This window comes from Trachemys scripta, chromosome 22 (genome assembly GCF_013100865.1).
Source record: "Trachemys scripta elegans isolate TJP31775 chromosome 22, CAS_Tse_1.0, whole genome shotgun sequence".
Classification (NCBI taxonomy): Eukaryota; Metazoa; Chordata; order Testudines; family Emydidae; genus Trachemys; species Trachemys scripta.
Genome location: NC_048319.1, coordinates 2,121,130 through 2,137,374, shown reverse-complemented (window position 1 = coordinate 2,137,374; position 16,245 = coordinate 2,121,130). Strand labels below are relative to the sequence as shown.

Genomic DNA, 16,245 nt, shown 5'->3' with positions numbered 1-16,245 from the left:
GTTCATGCTCAGGGCTGTGTTATTGTTTCAGGGGTCTGATAGTGCTGGCTAACCAATCTCGGTCTCCCCCTTCTCGTTCCTTTAGCCGTCCAGTCCGGAAAGGGAGGTGGAGCGGGATGTCTTCTTATACCGAGCCTACATTGCCCAGGTGAGATCCCGGGCTCTGCATGGAGAGGGGCCTGGACAGAGCGCAGGGCTGAGAGCAGGGAGCTCTGAGTTCAAATCCAGTACCTCCGTCTCTTGAAGTCTGACATCAATTCCTTCTGCAGCCTTGGGGCCCATCACCTCCACCCAGGTTGACAAGGGGATGAGCACAGTATGAACCATCTCAGGGGTTCTCAAACTTCATTACACCGCGACCCCCTTCTGACAACAAAAATTACTACGTGACTCCCGGAGGGGGGGAGGGAAGGGGACTGAAGCCTGATCCTGTCCGAGCCCCACTATCTCTGGTGGGGGGATCAAAGCCCAAGCCCCATCACCCTGGGCAGGGCGGGCCAAAGCCCAAGGGCCCCAGGCAGGGGGCCTGTAACCTGAGTCCTGTCTCCCAGGGCTGAAGCCCTCGGGCTTTGGCTTCAGGCCTGGGCCCCAGCAAGTCTAAGCCAGCCATGGTGACCCCATTAAAACAGGGTCATGACCCACTTTGGGGTCCTCACCCACAGTTTGAGAACCACTGAACTAATTAGACCTTTCTGGCCTGTATTTCCCCATATCTGAAATAGGGTATGCAGGGCTAGACAAGCCTGTGAAGTGTTATAGGAGTCCTAAACATCGTCCATTGGGTGAAGATTTACTTTTGCTGTTCTTTGTGGTGTTGGTGATGAGCTATAGAATTAAAACAGTTATTTCCCATGTTCTCGCATGCCTGTTGTACTTCTCCCTGCATGCAGCCCATGATAACCCACCTTCACTCAGCCTGCAATTGTCGTTGTTTGAGTTTAGGTCCAAAATGTAAGGGTCTTTTGGTTTTAATTACAAATAGTCTAATTTTTTAATTAGTGTTTTAAGTACTTAACTTTCTTAATGGCAGCTTTTTCCTTGAAGTGTCGGGAAACCCAAACACAAGATTTTTCTGCCAGTTCATGTGAACCACAATATGAAACTGACTACTCAGTTTGAGTAAATTGCAAATAAATTACAGCATAAATAGTGATAAGTGGCTTTTTAAAGTTCTTTGTCTAATAATCTGTGGTTATGTTAGTAACACAAACAGTGGAGATTCATTAATAGTGACACTTGCAACAGTGTTTCTCTGTTAATTCTGTCCAGCTAGTCAGTCTCATCTGAGCATGTGGGGAAATGTGGCAAAAATTAATGTTCCTTACTACTTTGTAACTTACATCATAGTGAACTGTTTTTCTTTTGTTCTTAAATTATTACACAATGTCTCTCTCCATCCTAAATAGAGAAAATATGGTGTTGTTCTGGATGAAATCAAAGCCAATGCTTGCCCTGAGCTCCAAGCAGTTAGAATGTTTGCAGAATATCTTTCAAACGACACTCAGAGGTAAGTGTGACATTGAATTATTGTAACATACAAATACTGCCCAGCAAAGAATTTGCTTCAGTAGCGGGAGCATAATCTTGGTCACTGCTGCATGTGGTTCTGATTATGTGGGAATGACTGAAGTATTTTTAACCAGTTATTCTTTGGCTTGTTAAAAATGGGTCTATACATTTAACATTCCAGAGCCAAGCGTCTATGGTCATGCTTCCTATACCAATGCACAATAAAACACTTCCAGTCTTCAGATGATAGACTGGTGTTGAAGGCAGGTTTTAGTCAGCAATTCCTGCTGGTTGGCCCAACTGGTTTGTCTGTCTAACTGCCGCTCACTGGTTCGTGATTTTAAAACAACATTGTCTGCAGGATCAGTTTAGCTGGCCTTGGGCGAGGAGAATGTACAGTATTTGTCTCCATCTCCATTGGCTGATTTCAGGTATTTGATATATTTCTGAAAAATTGTTTTGGGCTGAAACTCTTCTGCCCTGCCAAATTGCTGGCCGTGCTTAGTAAAACTCCCCTGCGTTATTTTTGAGTGTGGGCATGAAAATATTTTTCCCCGATGCTTTTTAGTTAAAATAATTTTTAAAAGGCTGAATTAAAAAAATTCGATGGACTTTCCCTACTGGAGGGTGACAGCCATTGCCTTGCTTAGAAATGGAATGATCTGTTCCGAAACGCTCACCAGCTCGCTCTCCATAGGGACACAATTGTTGCTGATTTGGACAAGAAGATGGCAAAAAGCGTTGATGTGACCAATACAACTTTCCTGCTGATGGCGGCTTCCATCTATTTCCATGACGCAAACCCTGATGCGGCCCTGCGCACGCTACACCAAGGAGAAAGCTTGGAATGGTGAGTGCAGCTCAGACACCCAGGTGTCACCCAACAAAGCCACGCTCTGTGATCCAGCCAACTACCTGAAGGGGGTTCCAAAGAGGATGGATCTAGACTGTTCTCAGTGATACCTGATGACAGAACAAGGAATAATGGTCTCAAGTTGCAGTGGGGAAGGTTTAGGTTGGATATTAGGGGGAAAAAATTCACTAGGAGGGTGGTGAAGCACTGGAATGGGTTACCTAGGGAAGAGGAGGAATCTCCTTCCTTAGAGGTTTCTAAAGTCAGGCTTGACAAAGCCCTGGCTGGGATGATTTAGTTGGGAATTGGTCCTGCTTTGAGCAGGGGGTTGGACTAGATGACCTCCTGAGGTCCCTTCCAACCCTGGTATTCTATGATCCAAGGAAATGTTGCCATAGAAACAGGTGAAGTCTGCCTTGTTTTAAAGTTTTATTTAAACCAGTAAGAGATTGATTTGGGGATGTTAATAACAAGTAATGAGGTGTCCATCCCAGAACAAGACACACACTCACCCAGTCGGAGGCTAAGGGATTCAGGATACCACATCTCCTGCATGTTTTCAGGTAGAGAGAAGGGCATTATGATACCAGAGCAATCAGAGTCCTGGAGCAGCTGTCCTGTCTGTACCCGAATAACGCTGCCTGCTTTATTGTTTCCCCGCTGCAGAGAGAGCAAGGCGGTGAAACGCCTGTTCTTACTCGCTAGCACCATGTCTGTTCGCTAGGCGGTGTGCTTCCAAAGGGGCAGGCCCGATCCGTGCGGTGTACCCATGCAAGGCCTCTCTTCTGGTGCTTCAAGTTGCACTTGACACCCACGATAGCTGAATGAAACTTGGCTGAAGTTTTTATAGTGGAGATTTTGGCACAACAGCAGTGAGCAATTGCTGGGGATTCTGAGTGCAGGGGCCTCTGCTGATGGTGTATTCTTTATTGGGTGTGGGCGGGGAGACACTGGGCACCATGAGGTAGGGGAGTCTGATTTTGATGAACTAGTGATACATTTTTCCAATTAAAGATTTTATTAACTAAAAGGGGTTGATCTTGGAATCCGACTCCACAAATTATAACAGACAGTTGGTACAGCCATGCTTTAAAGCAGTGTTAAGGGAACCTGGGAAGACCTGCGTGTAGGAACAGACAGCAGATTTGGAGTAGCCAAGCCCTCTGAGCCCTGGGTGGAAGAAGAGGGGAGTAACAGTTCCGTGGTGGTGCTGGCCTTTGGTCCATGGGGGACACTTCAGTCCCTGCTGTGAAGGGGGTGCAGAAAAGCCTAGAGTCCAGCCCTGATGTGCGCTTGTTCCCTGCAGCATGGCGATGATGATACAGATACTGCTGAAGCTCGACAGGCTCGATCTGGCCCGGTAAGCTCGTATCTTCTCTGTGCCACGTGGGCATGTAGCTTGTTCGCCACACGTTAAATTCCCTTGCTGTGTGCAGATGTACCCGCTCGGCTTGTCCTTGACACTGCGTAGAGAGGCCCTTGGGGGGGGGGGGGGGTAATCCACCCGGACCCGTGGGAAGGCATTACTCCACTCTGGTTCTGCCTTGGGGTCAATATCCTGCAGGCAGCATTTGAGGCGGATGGTCACCGGTGGGGCTGGCAGGCGTCCCCCTTGGCTGGTGTGGCAGACCCTTCGCCCTCAGGCTGCTGGGGCCCTGGAAATGAAGGGGTAGCTGTGCGTGCAGCTAGAGAAGCAGCAGGGTTCTAGGATTTAGTCCTGACCTCAGTGGAGTGTTAAATGATCCTCCGGTGCCTGAGTCGCCTGCTGCCCTAAAGGGAAATAAAACAACCTTCTGCGGACACCAGATGTTCTTCTCTGGTGGCTGCGATGGTTCCTCTGCTTAAGGAAAATACACTGGAGGCGTTTGTGCCAAACTACAAAGGCCAGTGAGCCCAATGGCACTGTGCCGCTGACTGGCAGGGTCCCAGGGGACCCTAGCCTCAGTTCACTGAGCTGTGAGGGCAGCAAAGGGATGGCCTCTGTGCACTTGGGACTTAGAGCAAGCTGGACTGTGTTGGTTTGTGTGGCGCATTGTGTGGTTCCCCTTTGTGTTTACTCAGCAAGGAACTGAAGAAGATGCAGGAGCAAGATGAAGATGCTACGCTCACCCAGCTGGCCACTGCCTGGGTGAACCTGGCTGTAGTGAGTATTGTAGGCCGAGACCCTGCTCAACCCCACGGGCACTGCCTTACGCTCGGGCTCTTCACACATTCTCCGAAATGCCGTAACTGCATGAATCCATGCCTGCGATGAGGTACTGCAAGGGAAAGGCCAGACTGGGCAGTAGACAGATTCCTGATCTTCTCCAGGAAGTTGCCCTGTCAGACACAAACAGGGCTAGGTGGAGTTCTCAGGAGAGCACACACAACGGGTTGTGTTTAAAGGTGACGGATGCATTTCCCCCCCTAGAACAGCGTAGCAGTAGGATCAGCTCCTGAATGTTCAGTAACCTAATGCAGGGACTCCCTGCTGGGGTGTGTCCTCAGGCTTCAGTGACTGGTGTTCTGCATTCCCCCTCCCAGCCGTGGGCCCCCATTCACACACCTGCTGGGTTGTCCCTGTTTGAGCACACAGACAGTGACGTTGCCTTCAGTTAGGCACATGCTGGAGTTCCTGGCTGAATTGGGACCTTAATGATGAGCCTTTGTGCGTCACTGCTGCCTACCAGCTGTTCGTGTTGGAGTGGCTTAAATGGCTCTTGGGCTGTGCGAAAAGGTAGTCCTACTGTGAGGCTTGGGGGATAGCAAGAGGGCCCACAGCTGTGGGGGAGAGTGGGCACTAGCTGCTGTATCCTGGACACTTAAACTGGAGCAGTTGCCTAGAAAAGCGAGGACCTGGCGTCTCAGAGCACTGGCATGACTCCATCCCATTTCTGATCATTCTCCCGTTGCCTCCCTCTCCAGAGGTGCAAATAGCGTGGGCAGAAGTACTTGAGAATTCTTTCCCTTTAACTTCCCCCTTTACCATGTGAGTTTGCTTTCCCTGCAGGTGCCTGTGGAATAGCCAGACTAATTAGTTCCTTTGAGTGCAAGCTTTTTTCATGTGTCCCACTTGATCGTTAACTCGGACACAGAAGAGCTCCTGTTTCGCAATAGCTGAATAATTCACAAACGATGATAACGTAAAATGGGAAACGGCAGTCTGAGATTTCAATGCTGGCCCTACTTAGACCTTAGATGAAAATTTAATAATTTGTCTTTACGGCGGAGTGTATTTGTGCTTACATCTGATCCTATAAATAAAGCCCCGCTCTAGCTAAACCCACTTTCAGGGAAACAGGCTCAGTGGGATCTGTGGCAGCTGGTATTTACCAGACACCCTTCAGGTCTGATTCAGATTTGTTTACGTTGTGCTATGGTAACTGCATTTCACACTTTTGATCTCTCATCCCCCTTCCCAGCCATTCAAAGAAACAGCTCGATGCCTTCCGAGTCTGCGGAAAGCCGTTGGGGTTTCTGTGGAGCAGAGTCCTGCTCTGCTAGCCATTCATTCCCACAGCACTTCAAAGAGTTCGCACTGCAGATTAATTACTCTGCCATCACTCGGCTTCTTCTGAATGTGTCAGTGTTGCTGTGTGGAGCCCAACTCCTGTCTAGATGCAGTTGCAGGGTCTCTGATAAATGGGGACCTTGCTGCCAGTGTAACTCCACCCTGACCAGGAGACCTCATTTTAGGGAGCAGGAGGGCCGTTCAGTTTCCAGCCTGTCTGCTGGGGCTACCAACAGAGGCACCAGCTGTGGTTTTTATTACATAGACGTGCTGGTCACTAGGAACTGGACTGAGCATGCACTCAGGGGGAAGGGTTAGCTCAGTGGTTTGAGCATTAGCCTGCTAAACCCAGGGTTGTGAGTTCGATCCTTGAGGGGGCCACTTCGGGATCTGGGGCAAAATCAGTACTTGGTCGTGCTAGTGAAGGCAGGGGGCTGGACTCGATGACCTTTCAAGGTCCCTTCCAGTTCTAGGAGATAAGAGACCAATAAATAAATAAATGGAGATATCCTAACAGCCAGCAGTGTGCTGCTCACTCCAGTGGCTTCTGGGTCACCTTCTAAGGTCTCTGTCCTTAATGTCAAAACCTACAGTGGTTTGAACCCCTCTTTCCAGGAGCTCAACAGGTCAGCTTCTCGGGAGCAGTGGAACTGCCTCCCTCTGGGGCAAAGGCATCTCCCTCAGATGGGCCTTTCTCAGGAGTTTGCCGGAGACCAGATTTCATACCTGCAGGCCATGGACTTGGCAGCTTTCCGGTCCATTTGTGAAACTTGCCCCTTTGACCTGGCTTTTCCCTCAGAGCAGCTCCTGACCTGTGGGCAGTTACATTGGGAGGAGGGGACAACATTAAGCTACTCAGGTTATCCCCCCCAGAGGAGAGGAGAAGGGGCCTGAGAGAGTTGATGCAGGGTGATCATGTACAGTGGTGGGGGGCCTTGTGTAGGCACCTAAATAGAATAGAACCAGATGGGCCACTGCTGACTTGGCTTGGATTCTGACTATTGAATTAGAGGTGAAAGGCTCCATGTCCTGTTACTAATCCCACAATCCGGCCACTCCCTCAGTGACCCCCTCAGACGTGTGATGATCCTCTTATTGGAGGTTTAAATTGCTATGACCCAGGTGGACACCTCTCAGTCTGGAAGTGTGGGATAGAATAATAGTGCCAGGTACTTATGATAATGTAGCATCAGCGTCTGGAAAATAAATAACGTTTTCTTGAGCTTCTGTTTCATAACTTGGCACTTGAATGGCACAGTAACACACAGGAGCACAGCAGACTGGTGTGATCTAGGGACTGTGGAGAGAGATGTAAACAGCTGAAAGAAAACCATGGACCAAATCTTGTTGGCCTTAATCAGGCAGAACTCCCATTGCCTTTAACAGGGCCTTGGAAATCAGTTTTGCCCAGCCTGCTACTCTCTGCAGTTGCAGCTCTCCCGTGTGTCCAGATGGAAGGGTGACTTGTATTCTGCTTGATAGTTCTGCTCTATGTTAATGTGTTCGTTTTCTTTAGCTCTGGGGAGAAATGCTGTGTGCTACCTAGACACCATTTTCTTTTGTTGTTTTTTGTGTGCCTTAGTAACCAGGACTATAGTTAACTGTTTAGTCTCCAGGCAGTCGCAAGGCAAACCTTGTTAAAATTATCCCAGGACACAGCAGTCTCAGTACGTGTGTGTGTGGGAGAAAGACGTGTTGGGAGCCAAGTCATTTTATCCACCAAATTGCTAGAAGTTTATAGTCTAGAGAAACAAGAAGTGTTAGGCCAGTTCTTAATTGTCATCTCACTGCCAGTTTAGGAAGGTGACATCCACTCACTTAGTTAAATGAGATTCTTACCATGCCTTAGGGGACACCAAGGTTAAAGACCCACAGAATACTCACAATTGGTAATTATGAATGTCCTATTAATAAGGGGAAAGTGAGTTTGCTTGGATGAGAGAAGCAGATGGAGCTGAGATGAAATGGCTGAGTTCAGAGGGATTTATCCTCTTGGTAAAGATGGAAGTCCCACCTCTTTTAGGCTTGGCCTGGTTTCAGTATCTGGTGCTGTCCCATCTCATTGGCTCAGCACCTTTCTGGGCAGGCTCTAGCATCTTCAGCTCATATCATGCAGTCTGCTAAAGCATCCATAGCAAAGCTGGAATTCTTCAGTTGTTATATGGAGGGTTTGAATTTAGATATAAAATATTTTTACATGAATATTGCAAAAGAAGTCTATATCCTCTTAAGATTTTAACGAATAAGCAAATGTTTTCACCTTTTAAATGGAGAAACAAGGTAAGAAGTAGCATAAAACACTTCCCAGGTATACATATTTTCCTTAAAGTTTAAAAGCTTGAAGACTTTCGTATGTTTGTAGAAGAAATCAGTTTCAACAAGAATAATTCTAGAGTTCTTTGTGTGGGGTTAAAACTAAAGATTTTTCTGTTTGCAAAGAGGAGAGTAAAAAGGCCCACTTTAATGACTTGGTTTATAGTTCTGATGAGTCATCTTAAGCAGCACTTACTCCTCTGGGATATTTTGCATAAAGAATACCCTTGCATCCTTTTACACAACGACCTGTCTCTCTCAAACATGACAACCGTGTCTCTGGCAGTCTTGCATCTTGCACCGGGGAAGTGTCCTGATCTTTGAGACGACATCCTTGTTAGTTTGTCCTTTGCTTAACTGGCTCCTAGATTTACAACCTTCCCTTTGTAGTATGCTTAGAGTGTGCAGACAAAGACTCCTATTGACTCATATATCTTTCAAACATAATATACAAGAAACTAATATGGAATATTAAAGCAAAATTCAAAAGCTTCATTCCAGAGACACTAACACATGTGGAGGTAATGCATGTGATTTTACGGCTAAGGAGGTGTCATTCCTGTGAGCACTTTGGGGGCCTGTCACTGCTCACAGAAAGCAAATTCCTAGGAATTTCCTTAGATTGAAGTTTCATTTAATGAACTAAGCATTCAAAAACACATGAGCTGTCATTCTCCAAATAGCCTGTGTATGGCAGGAATAACGTTTCCTAAAATTCAATAAAGGTGGAGGCACGCTTATAACAACTCAAAGTTATAATTTTAAAATTGGCCTCAGTATTGAGCTCTGTCCTTGTCCCTCATCTCAGTCATTTTTAGAGTAATAGTTTAGGGCCAGATATTCAAGAGTTCATTTCCCATTAAGAACAACAAAGAATCCTCCTCTGAGAACAATGGGCTTTTCAAGACCTGAGCCCCCTTGAAAAACCCAGCTAATAATATCCTGGTTCTGTGACTTAAATTTCTCTTCATAACCTATTTGATTTATCACCACCAGCTTCTGACATGGGTCTTTTAAAATTAAGAATTTAAAATCTGTCTTCACCAGACACAAACTTCCAAGTGGCTCTTAATATTTAATGGTTTTGCCCTTCTTTCTTCCGCAGCCTTGTTAAAGATCTGTCTATTTACAGGAGACCCAATGACTGCAGGAAACAGGCAGAGATTGTCAGTTCATGCAAGCCCTGTAGACCAAGGCGGGTTCTACACCTAAAATATTAGGTCTCCATAGCTACAACGGTCAGGGCTGTGACTGCGTTGTGTTGACCTAGCCCCCATTGTAGATGCAGTTAGGCCAACAAAAGAATTCTCCGGGCGGGGTCGGGGGGAGGTTTACTACAGCAATGGAGAACCCCCGTCTGTCACTGGAGTAAGGGCCTGCACTGCGGTGGCCTCGCTGCTTGTCGTGTAGCTGTACCCCCAGTTTATACCCTCGTACCAATGGCTTGAGCAGCCCAGTGGCAGATGGTTGAGAACAGGCTAAAACCGGTCAGCTGGTAACTGGGTCAGACTCTTCCTGCGCCAGCCGAGGTGTGGAGACTAACCCGAGCAGCGTGAGAGCTGCTTTCGTGAAGGACGAGCTTCCTCGCCTTTTCGGCTGCTCTCACCATGGCACACAGGCTATTGCTCAAAGGGAAATGATGACTCAGTCGACTTGTATTTAATCACGGGGCACCTCATCACTTGCAATGTTTAAACCCTCGCCTACAGCAGCGCTGCAGCCTCCTTGGCATAATGCAGCACAATCACAGGTTAACTGTCCCGTTTCCCCACAGGGTGGGGAGAAATTACAGGATGCCTATTACATCTTCCAAGAGATGGCAGACAAATGCTCATCTACCCTGCTTCTGCTTAATGGACAGGCCGCCTGCTACATGGCTCAGGGCAAGTGGGAAGACGCAGACGGTGTGCTCCAAGAGGCGCTAGACAAGGTGTGTTTTCTGTCTGGCAGTATAACCTTGGATTCAAATCCGCCACTCTGGAAAGAGGCAAAAGAAAAGTAGCAAGAATGTTGACCATTAAACTTCATGTGTATCTAACTGCTTCTTAGCCTCATCTTCTGTCATTGTGCCCAGGGCTGGCTGGCTGCAGCCTGCGAGAAATTGGGGGGTGTTTTTTAATTCCATATTTTAAATCACGTTTTCTGTCTAAACCCTATGTCATTCTGAATCCAGTTCCTGTTCTCTGAAACATCCCCATAAGATCTGGAAGCTACACTGCCATTAGTGGATTGTCCAGGCAAATTATTGTTCCATTGTGTTCTCAGGCAGCTGACTTCCAGTTCAGGAGCCCCCGCACTTCCCCGAGTAGGCGGAGTCTGTTAAACATGTCTTTTAAAATGCTCTGCCCATGTCTGAGACACTCCGGTCTCACTGGCTTGGTCTCCTATAAATCCCATTTCATAAGCGCTTAGCATCTCACAGGCATGTGTGTTTCAGAGTTATCCTGGCGCTTGGGTAGCTGGGCTCTTGGCCTTTGATTACTTGTCCTAGGACCTCGTTAGCCATGGTGTGTTCACTCAGGAATTCATTGCCTGTCACCTCTTAGGCCTAACTCTTCCCCTACCTGCTGTACAGCAATCTGTGGGCTCTTAAGGAGAAGATGGTTTCCAGGCACAGAAACATGCTGGGTGCTGCACCTGGTTACAGTAATAGGGAGGCAGGACAGAGAGTCTGATGTGTTTTCCCTTTATGCTTTCAGGATAGCAGCCATCCGGAGACCCTGATCAATTTTGTTGTCCTGTCACAGCACCTGGGTAAACCACCAGAGGTGAGGCTAATTCTGCTCGTCTGAGTCCAGTGCAGTGGGTGGGTGTGCTGCTGTTGCTAAAGGTGTGCAGATACTAGGCTCGCTTGGGTTTTAAGGTGTTGTGTGCTCCTGTGCTAACTGAAGTTGGGGAAATGGAGCATTTTAACCCGCCTTGGCTAATCAGCAGAGCGTTGTACCATTGTCTAAAACCCTTCTGTTCCTATATAATAGGGAAGTTCGGGATGGGGGATTGAGAGAGCCTGAAATTCCAGGCTTACAGTCCCAGCTTTGCCACTGGTTCATAGTATGACTGTGAGCACGTCAGTTAAGACCTGACTTTTAAAGCTGCCACACCCCCGTAACTCACTGACTTCAGTTGGAGCTGTTGGTGGACAGGGCTTCTGAAAACTTCTTGCCCTGTTTCAGTGCCTGTAAAGCCCTCTGAAGATCAACTCTCCCACGTGTCAGTTTAAGCTCTTAGCGTTTCCTCCTCTGATCTCAATGTTGGGGTCTCATTTGTATCTCTTCCACCCAGGTTACCAATCGCTACTTGTCACAACTGAAAGATGCACATAAAAGTCACCCATTTATACAGGAGTACCAGGCAAAGGTAACCGGTCATGCCATTGTTGGAATTAGCCTAGTGGATCAAGCCTGCTCATCCTCCCATTTTTTACACTTTCATTCCAAAATTCAAATTATGTTTCTGGCCTTCATGGTTGTAGAGACAACCTTGAAAACATGAATCAAGTATAAACCAGAGGAGTGGTGTCTGTCTGAATGTCTGAAACAGCTCTGAGTTATGGGTTCTCAGTCAGCTGATTGTGACCTCTGTCCACTTCCCGTATTGCTTAAATGGAGGGAGGTGTGCCCTGTTTAGATAGCAGGAGGTTGTGCTGGGCTAACAGTATGGAAGGACCTCCTACAGAGAAGGTCGAGAACTGCTGATTTAGGGTGTTGCAATCTCGAGGCCTCTCTGCTGCCCTCCTGAGATGCTGTAGCCTTTTCTTCAGCCCACTAGCAAACAAGGTTATAATAGTTTCAGTAGCTAAAAACCAAGAGTGTCTCTTTTTATTTTCTTTGACAGGAGAATGACTTTGACCGGCTGGTCATGCAGTACGCCCCCAGTGCATGAGGACTCAGGGAGGCAGTCTGCGGATCCACGCTATGGTACCTTGGGAACGGGGGGATGTGCAAAGTCTCTCTGGCCTTGTGGACAGAGTTCATTCCGCAAGTCGGTCTGGCATCCGTCTCAGCGTGGCTGGGTCTTGTGTTTTCAGCAAGCCGATGCCGAGCGTGTATGTAACACATGGAGACGGGTAGCCTAGAAACCTATGTCCTGACTTAACTAGGTTCCAAACTCCTTGTTTAAAATACAGTGCATGTCCACAGTGTGCAACGCTGTACCTTAAACATTTCTAATAAAGCCTTTTGTGGATTGGTGTGGCCCTTCTGCTTTCTATGCTGGCGTTATCTATACGCGAACATTCCTACATTACCTCTTCCTTCAACTGCTGAGCCTCCTAACAGCTACTTTGGGGACATGGGTGGATCCTGAGTTACCACCTTTCTTTCAAGGCTGACCCCTGAGGCTTTCCAAGAGCATGATGCTCTGCATCTGCCTCTCCCATGGACTCCAGCACCACTGCCAGCTGCTGCAGCTCCCTAAAAGACCCTTTGGAGATAGACACAGAGCGTTCCCTGCCTCCAGGATGTCTTGGGATGCTACAAGCAGGAGGGAAGGGAAGATTCCCCAGAATAAAAGTAGTCACACCCAAAGTACTCTGATTGCAGAGGGGCCAGCCTGGATCTTAAGGTAGTAAAATGTAGTGAGCTCATGTCACAGGGACGGGGAAACATTGCATCTTACCGCAACAAAGTCCGGATCACAGTATGTGTTAACTGCTGTACGTGGGAGGGCACGCTTGCCCATATTTCATTAAAAGCTAAAGAACTGATCAACCTGACACACTGTGCAGCAAACATGTGACACCAAAAGATTGTACATCTCTGTAACCTAGAGTGCAACGTACACAGCATGTAATATTACTGCATGTGATGTAACAAACTGTTCTGTTGCATCAAACGTGCAAGGGGCAGATGTCAGCATGGGGTCCTTAGCTGAGATTTTTCTAATGTTTATCTATGTCTGGAGTCTTCTGTTTGCTTCCTGTGTGCAGGCTACACAAGGCTGCAAACGTTTCTGGCTGGCATCTCCTTTGTGCCCACCTCGGTTGTGATTGCTCTGAAAGGGCTCATTGTCCCTTTCCGGGCCTGTTTAGCGAGCAGCAATTTTCAATGGACGGTTTTTCATGGTCCAATCTTGAATGAATGTTCTCTTTGTGGCGCCGTCTGCGGCAGATGTGAAAGGGGCTTGTGTTTTCGGTGCAGCCGTTCCCCACTTGATGGGCCATGATAAATTGACTTAAATTGAAACAATAAAAGCAAGTGGCAGAGGGGAAGCCGGTACTGTCAGTATAAAAATAGGGGAATGTGCTGTCTGTTGGGCCTAGCGAGCAGGACAAGTTTGTTTTATCACGGGTGAGTTCCCTGGATTTTCTGTAATGGAGCTGAGGGATACAAGTGTAAAATCGGAGCCATTTCAAAGCAGTGACCTCAAATGGCATCATGCTGATCAATATTTCTTCTCCTTTTCCCTACCAAACCCACCCCACTTTACAAGTCAACAGGTGAATTTTCCAGGTACAAAGTCCCATGGGTTTTTTCTGCTTCTTGCTTCGACCCCAGTAATAAGAATCCTGCAATTGGAACTTAGTTGATGTGTGTTGAAGTGCTGCTGGATGCACGAGGCATCTTTGCCTTCCTGTTGCTGAAGTCTAATAATACTGGGCCCTTCTCGACCGCCTTTTGTTTGAGGTGGTTCTTGTACGTTAGAAACACGAAAGAATTACGCCCCATAGCATTCCTGTGCGTTCAGAAGTATTGTTATTTTACAGATGGCCCTAAGGTCACAGGAGTCAAGGGCAGAGCTGGGGCTTAACTGCGTTCCTGTCTCTCCAGTGTTTTATTTTAAACACAAGCCCGGCCGTCTGCCTGGCCTGATGAACAAAGCTGTGGCTTTGCATTTGTCAGCGGAACTGACTTCAAGGCGCAGGGAGCGGGTCTGTGGCTGAGAAGGGGCCATTTGCAGACGAAGTGCTGACTCAACTTCTAAGTACATCGCAGAGTTTGATCTCACGCTGAGACACACTGTCTCAGGCCCGTATCCTGTGAAATCAACTGCAGGTGCAGAAACTGACTCTAAAGCCGTGTGTAACGGCACAGGATTGAGCCCTTAACGCCCTGAAGGAGGGTGGGTGCATGTTCGGTGGAATGGCTGCTGTATCCACAGCGGCTGCATAGAGGAGCAGCAGCAAACACGGCATCTGTTAATCAGATACAAGTTGCAGCCTCGAGAAGGGCTTTGTGCTCTCGCTCGAACGTTGCTGTCGTGTCGGATAATGGGGAGCAGCAGGCGCTGATCTGACCGCTCAACAAGCGGCTGTTACCTGAGAGAGGTGTGTGAAGGCAGCCTGGCCACCCGGATCCCAGACGGGGGAGCCACTTCTGTTCGGGACCAAGTTCGTGCAAAGGCAGCGCATTCATTTCATGGGGGGAAGCCTCTCATGTCAGGAGATGGCCCCGTTGACTGGCCATCTGGGGTTTTGTGGGGTGGGAGCAAGTAAGAGAGAAGAATCGGGATGTGGGGGCTAAGGGTTCTACCTTCATATTGTTCCCAGTGGAACACAGAAACATCTGTGTCTCGAGTGGTTATTTGATGACTACAGATGTTGGTTTACTTTCCAATCTTGTATGTCGATTACCACCTCGGCAGCTGGCAGGAGTGCTAAGCTGATTTGTGGTAGTGGCTTTGAAATGGTGTATTTAGCAAAGGCTTTGTCAGCTTGGAAGTCAGATACAATTAAAGCAGGAGGAAGTTACGTTTGCATATCTTCAAAAGCATTGTGGGCTATTCTGCACTCGGGTCTGACTTGTACCTTGTGCTAGACACGGCAGCTGTGCTGCATTTCATGTGCTTTCCAGGAAAGGTGTGGAAGGCAGAGTAAACCCACCGCGTTTCTCTGCACCAAGCTGTTGACTTGGCTGTTCTACCTCATGCTAATGTACGTCTTCCTTCTGCTCAGAATATCTTCCTGCTGAGATCCTTTGTGGACAGAGGAAAGTTCAGGGGAAGTCTTCCTGTTGTGTGTATTGATTCAAAAAGTATTAAATAGTTAATATTTGATCAAGGACTCTGCACTCTCTCCTCCATTGGCAAGCTGGGCTAAACGTGTTCTGAAAGGGAAAAACTGAAATCTGTCAACATGAAACTACTATGGGCTGGTCTATAGTGAAAAATTAGGACAAGCCATCTACGTCCCCTGCGATGTGAAAAAGCCACACCCCCGAGCCGCGTAGCTAAGATGATCTGGCCCTTCTGGAGACAGTGCTGGGTCAATGGAAGAATTTGTTGACGTAGTCTCCTGCCTCTCATGGGAGGTGGATTAACTATAGCGATGGGAGAACGCCCCCCCCCCCCCCCATAGTGTCTACACTGAAGTGCTGCTGTAGCATTCTAAGGGGGGAGAGCCGGTTTTCCCCTCAGCTGTGTTTAGCTGGGAAGGGAGGAGTTGGGTGAAGGATATTGTAGAGCAGTGGTTCTCAACCTTTCAGGAGTCTGATCTCTCTTGTATACTCCAAGTTTCACCTCCACTTAAAAACTACTTGCTTACAAAATCAGCCCTAAAAATACACGTCACAGCACATTGTTACTGACAGATTGCTGACTTCTCATTCTGTCTGTATGAAATGTGGGTTTGTACTGATGTATGTACCTGTGGGGGTACCCGTACCACGGCCGGTGAGGATAAAGCTGTCCTATGGGCGATAATGGGGCCCTAGGGGTAGAGTGCAGAATCTGGACCAACTCATCAAAAATGACTGGTGGTTGGTGGGTTCCCAGTTGAAAAAGGGGCCTGCTTTCTCACCTGTGTGAGAGTGAGATGTTCAGGAAAGCTTCCCCCTGGCACTGCAAAGGGGACCCCCGCCCCAGCTTTCTCTAAGCAGCTAGGTGCGGGCAGGTCCATTCTGTCCCTCTTGGTCCCTAGGGGCTGGGGAATTTCCCCTTTAACTTGCGATAAAAAGGCTGCTGGGGGCTCTGTGCTGCCCTTGCAGGGGACCCACCGCTCCCCGTCCCCAGGCGCGCAGGGCCCGAGCTTTGGCCCCGGTGAGGGTCGCACCGGGCTGCGGCTGGCGCATCCCCTGCTCTAGCGCGCACTGCTGCCCCCTATCTTCAGCCGCCGCCTGGAGCCTGCGCGTTGCGGGCAGCAGCT

General features: G+C 48.2%; 1 protein-coding gene across 1 annotated transcript; it reads left to right on the top strand.

Annotated features, from left to right (window-relative positions):
- COPE (COPI coat complex subunit epsilon) lies at positions 1 to 12,358 on the top strand. The gene is made up of 9 exons (XM_034755240.1): positions 1 to 148; positions 1,407 to 1,507; positions 2,207 to 2,359; positions 3,669 to 3,722; positions 4,424 to 4,505; positions 9,940 to 10,095; positions 10,865 to 10,933; positions 11,448 to 11,522; positions 12,000 to 12,358. The coding sequence occupies exons 2-9, from the start codon at positions 1,473 to 1,475 to the stop codon at positions 12,045 to 12,047; spliced, it is 672 nt and encodes a 223-aa protein (XP_034611131.1). The 5' UTR covers positions 1 to 148; positions 1,407 to 1,472; the 3' UTR covers positions 12,048 to 12,358.
- The last annotated feature ends 3,887 nt before the right edge of the window (positions 12,359 to 16,245 follow it).

What these genes read in the sequence shown, in the direction of transcription:
- COPE (XM_034755240.1), top strand. Translation starts at nt 1,473, where the DNA reads ATGTTTGCAGAATATCTTTCAAACGACACTCAGAG. An exon ending in CTTTCAAACGACACTCAGAG is followed by an intron (nt 1,508 to 2,206) that starts GTAAGTGTGACA and finishes CGCTCTCCATAG; the next exon opens with GGACACAATTGTTGCTGATT. An exon ending in CCTGGGTGAACCTGGCTGTA is followed by an intron (nt 4,506 to 9,939) that starts GTGAGTATTGTA and finishes GTTTCCCCACAG; the next exon opens with GGTGGGGAGAAATTACAGGA.